At 41.1% G+C, this 5,000-nt stretch overlaps 2 protein-coding genes across 3 annotated transcripts in view; both read left to right on the top strand.

Annotated features, from left to right (window-relative positions):
• LOC106585945 (ras-GEF domain-containing family member 1B-A) overlaps positions 1-5,000 on the top strand; it is a 147,849-nt gene that overhangs the window by 77,659 nt on the left and 65,190 nt on the right. The window lies entirely within an intron of this gene.
• LOC106585946 (uncharacterized) overlaps positions 1-5,000 on the top strand; it is an 11,237-nt gene that overhangs the window by 1,227 nt on the left and 5,010 nt on the right. For both annotated transcript variants that reach the window (XM_014172697.2, XM_014172698.2), the window contains exons 2-3: positions 1-370; positions 4,438-4,664. The exon at positions 1-370 is cut by the window's left edge and continues 296 nt beyond it. In XM_014172697.2, the coding sequence (XP_014028172.1) occupies positions 1-370; positions 4,438-4,664 (597 nt within the window). The remainder of the gene's footprint in view (positions 371-4,437; positions 4,665-5,000) is intronic.

Genomic DNA, 5,000 nt, shown 5'->3' with positions numbered 1-5,000 from the left:
GGGAGAAACCGCGCTATGGAAGGGACTGGAGGAGGGCGCCATTTTGGATCTCCTGAAGGCATAGGAGGATTATTAGGAGGGTGTCATTTTGGGTCTGAATTGATCGCAGAAACAGGGCGCTATTTGGGATCTGAAGGGATTGGTGGACTAAGAGGAGGACGCAATTTTGTATCTGCTGAGGGGACAACAGGACGGCAGTCACGGTATATGGTGTCTGAGATGAAGGTGGAGGAGGAGGACAGGGAGGCAGACGACACTGACGACTACGAGTTCAACGGTGTAGGAATCACCACTCGGTCGCTGGTTGGCCCGGGTGGAAGACGCCATGATGCTTTTCTAGAGCACAGCAACGACTATCATGAACCTGCTGGTATGTATTCTACTGTCTGTCTGTCTGTCACACTTTCTGCTATCAATGCCACTGATTATCATTAAATCATCAAAGGTAGACTCAGCGAGACGATATTGAATGCGAGTCGTTCCAGCTCAAAAAGCACCAGAAAAAGGCTGACGCCCACCATCTCACATTGTTCTGAAATCATTTCTGTTGGTAGAAACAGATAAGATTAGCATTCCTGAAACATTATTTTGTTGAAATATAATTTGATTGCTGATAAATTTAAATGAATAGATTGCATTGAAATTGGCCATTTAAAAAAATATATATATTATTTATAGGATTCATATAATATTAAATAAATATAGTACCTAACATTCGATTTGGACCAAACCTTTTTTTTTCTTCTTCTAACAATGAGTTAGAAATGAGGAATCCAAAGAAATGGTTGAAATCCACCCACGGAACCTTCACACTCCAATCCCACCCCAACATTGAATATATATATATATATATATATATAGTATAGGTTCTCTGTATTGGATCTGTGGCTCATTTCTTCATCCTATGTAATGTATTTCCAGTGAATTTGGTGATGCCCCCCCTCCCATATTTCAGAGAAATTAGTAATTTAAGTTGTTAGGTTTATGTCCCATCCTACATCCTGTTATTACACAGTTCTGACCACTAGATGGTGCTGTTCCTGATATTAGGTGGGAAAAAGTTTGAAGATTCCCCCTTCAATGTTAAAGGGATAGTTCACCCCAATCACAAAATGACATTGGTTTCTTTACCCTCTAAGCAGTCTATTGACAAGGTATGACAGCAACCTATTCGTTTGGTTCCCTTTCAGCCAATCAATATCGGTACAACATACTATGGGGAGAGTCGCACTCTCGTGACTTCGGTTGAACGATCTACAATCACACCTCACCAGGCATTCTCACATAGGTGTTCCCTCTTGTCCAGGTGGGAAATGGCAGTGTGGAGTGCAATAGATATTGCGTCATCTGTGGATCTGTTGGGGCAGTATACGGATTGGACTGGGTCTAGGGTGTCTGGGGATGATGGAGTTTCAAAGCGTTTCATGGCTACCGATGTGAGTGCTACGGGGCGATAGTCATTTAGACAGGTTACCTTGGCGTTCTTGGGCACAGGGACTATGGTGGTCTGCTTGAAACATATATGTATTAATGACTGGGTCAGGAAGAGGTTGAACATGTCAGTGAAGACGCTGGTCAGTGTATGCTCTGATTACGTGTCCTGGTAATCTGTCTGACCCTGCGGCCTTGTGAATATTAACTTTTTGTAAAGGTCTTACTCACATCGGCTATGGAAAGCGTGATCACACAGTGGTCCGGAACAGCTGGTGCTCTCATGCATGGTTCGAAGCGCGCATTGAAGGCATTTAGCTCTTCTGGTAGGCTCGTGACACTGGGCAGCTCACGGCTGGGTTTCCCTTTGTAATCCGTGATTGTAAGCCCTGCAACATTCGATGAACGTGAGAGCGGGTGTAGTAGGATTCGATCTTAGTCCTGTATTGACGCTTAGCCTGTTTGATGGTTCGTCTGAGTGCATAGCGAGATTTCTTATTCGTGTCCCTATCCATAAAAATGGCAGCTCTACCCTTTAGCTCAGTGCGGATGTTGCATGTAATCCATGGCTTCTGGTTGGGGTATGTACGTACGGGCACTGTGGGGACATCGTCAATGCACTTATTAATGAAGCCAGTGACTGATGCGGTAAACTCCTCAACTACGGAAAGGATTTCAGAACAACCTGAGATGATGGGTGTCTTGGCTGAAATGACATGGAACGACGACGCATGCACAAAGTACTGTTAAACGCATATAGTGGGGCAATTTCTGCAACAACTAACAACTTGAAAAGTGAGGCTAAATGTCTCTGCTGTTTTGGTCCCGTAGTGACCACGTTTTTAGCAGCGTGAAGCGCCCCGCCCCGTGCTGAGCACATGTTCAAATACTCTGTGTGACTTTATGAGAGCAAAGTTTTGCATCACACTTTTATTCCAATATCTGCAGTGCTGTTCATTGCAACATCATCTCACTGAGTCTACCTTTTAAAAAATAATAATAATAATAATAATTCTAACAAATCAGATTGGCGTCCGAGCTCCTTAGGCAGTTAATTCTACATCAGATTGGCTGAAGCACAATGTACCAAGGTTATTATAGTTTTATGATTTAATATTCATGTTTATTTCTAATTCAGTTTAGTGTCAGTTCGTTTTAAGAGTTAATTTACTAGTTTTTATTTAGTTTCAGTTTGATAGAAATATTTTTATTTCATTTTATATAGTGTATTTTTTTTAAGTTTCTGTTTTCGAAAGTACCCTATGTGGAGCTATGTATGTGTTGTAGGCAGTTTAAGTCAGTTTTTTTTTTTTAAAGCGGGGAGTCACTCTGTATGTGTGTCATAATGGCATCTGTGAGATCATTGGGCATCGCCCAATGAGGCCATCCTCATCTTGAAATAGTATTGGCTGATCCCTCCTGATGACCCCGGCAGTCAGGACTCCATAGGTCATCACGATTTAAAAATAGCTTTTTTTTCCTTTTTTTTTCTCAACTGGTAATTGAAGCGAGCTTCCTGTTTTGCCATTCAAGTGCATAGGTCACCTAGGCAGGCTTCACACACACCACTTTGCAATGAGCTAGAGCCAGTATGCATTTTGAAAAACATACTTATTTGTTTGAACCCTGAACATTTTAAGACGTACATGAGGCATTGCTTACCTTGCTTCAAAGTAGCCTAGCCAAAATCCAACCAAACATGCAGGTAATTATTTTATGTCATTGAAACCAGTAGCATTTTTCTCTCCTGTTCTATTGGTTTTCATATCAACTTTCTTTAGTTGTCCAGAAAGCAAAGGCACAATCCTAGTCATATTATCAACCCATGTTAGTTGTTGCATCTTTAGATCTCTCATCTTTCTACATTTCTACATGAAAACGCTCACAACGGTGTTTTCCCCCTCTAATTGCATTATGGAACGAACATTCGCACATCTTTTTTTAAATTTAACCTTTTATTTAACTAGGCAAGCCAGTTAAGAACAAATTCTTATTGACAATGACAGCCTACCGGGGAACAGTGGGGTTAACTGCCTTGTTCAGATCGGGGATTTGATCCAGCAACCTTTCGGGTTACTAGTCCAACGTTCTAACCACTAGGCTACCTGCCGCATGGTTGATAGAATGCCCAGAGTGTGCAAAGCTGTCATCAAGGCAAAGGGTGGCCACTTGGAAGAATCTAAAATATATAACTATATTTTGATTTGTTTAACATTATTATGTAGATTTATATTGTGAATGGCCATAAGCTTTAAAAAATTTTTTTTATAATAATATGAGGCCATATCGCATGTGAAGCGCTCACACACTGACTTCAGAAGGACCTGTTTTGCAACAGTAGTTGAATGCCTCAAGGTTGAGAAGGCACTGCACCACATCAGATGCACAACTGGCTGTCAGTTTGAAGTTGGTCAATGTGGATTGTAAACGGCTCCAACAAGCTGTTCTAGGTTGGCCCAGTCACGCTCCTCAGATTTCTTCCCTGTTAGCTAGTGATAGTGATGCACAAGCTGTTCTAGCTTGGCCCAGTCACGCTCCTCAGATTTCTTCCCTGTTAGCTAGTGATAGTGATGCACAAGCCAAAGGCCTATTTGAAACATTGCCATCTACTGGCAACATTTACCCGCCAGATTCAGAAGCTCTCAAACCTCAACGTTTTTAGAATAAGAAAAACTAAACAATTAGTTTCTATATATTTTTTTTGCAGTCCAAAATATTAATTTCAGTAGAGTTTGTTTTTCAAGTTTTATAAAAAAAAAAATTGCTAAATTGTTTTTCCAATTTTCGTTTTTTTAAATTTTCGTTTACTATAATAACCTTGCAATTTGGGTAAACTGTTGATTCTACATTGTAGAATAATAGTGAAGACATCCAGTCTATGAACTAAAACATATGGAATCATGTAGTATCCAAAAAAGTGTTCAACAAATTGCCATAATGTTGTGATAATAAAGCTTTAATTAATCTGATATTTTGATGTATTCTATTTAATCTTTTGCATTGCAGTTCATCCATTGGAGGATGACCGCAGCTCCAGGTCAACACCACCACCCCAACCTGCTTCCCCTTTTTCTCCACCCCCAGACCATAGCCCCAACCTGGGCAGTGGTACCACTGTCCCCTCCACCCAGCCCCTAGAGCCTGTGTTGAAGCACCTGGCAGACTGTTTCCAGAGGCTGGTCTCAGAGTCCCGGGGTCTGATGGTACAGCTGGAGGGCCAGAGGCAGGACCAGGTCAGAGACAGATATGTTTGTGTATCTATACAGTGCATTCAGAAAGTATTCAGACCCCTTGACTTTTTCCACATTTTCTTACGTTACAGCTTTGTTTTAAAATGGATCAAATAAAATCCTCATCAATCTACACACAATACCCCATAATGACATCACAATACCCCATAATGACATCACAATACCCCATAATGACATCACAATACCCCATAATGACAACAACAACAAAAAATACCTTATTTAAGTATTCATATTCTTTGCTATGAGAATCGAAATTGAGCTCAGGTGCATCCTGTTTCCATTGATGGTCCCGTGTGGCTCAGTTGGTAGAGCATGGTG

Source organism: Salmo salar, chromosome ssa24, assembly GCF_905237065.1.
Source record: "Salmo salar chromosome ssa24, Ssal_v3.1, whole genome shotgun sequence".
Classification (NCBI taxonomy): domain Eukaryota; kingdom Metazoa; phylum Chordata; class Actinopteri; order Salmoniformes; family Salmonidae; genus Salmo; species Salmo salar.
Note: the sequence above shows the minus strand (reverse complement) of the source record. Positions and strands in the feature narration are given on the sequence as shown.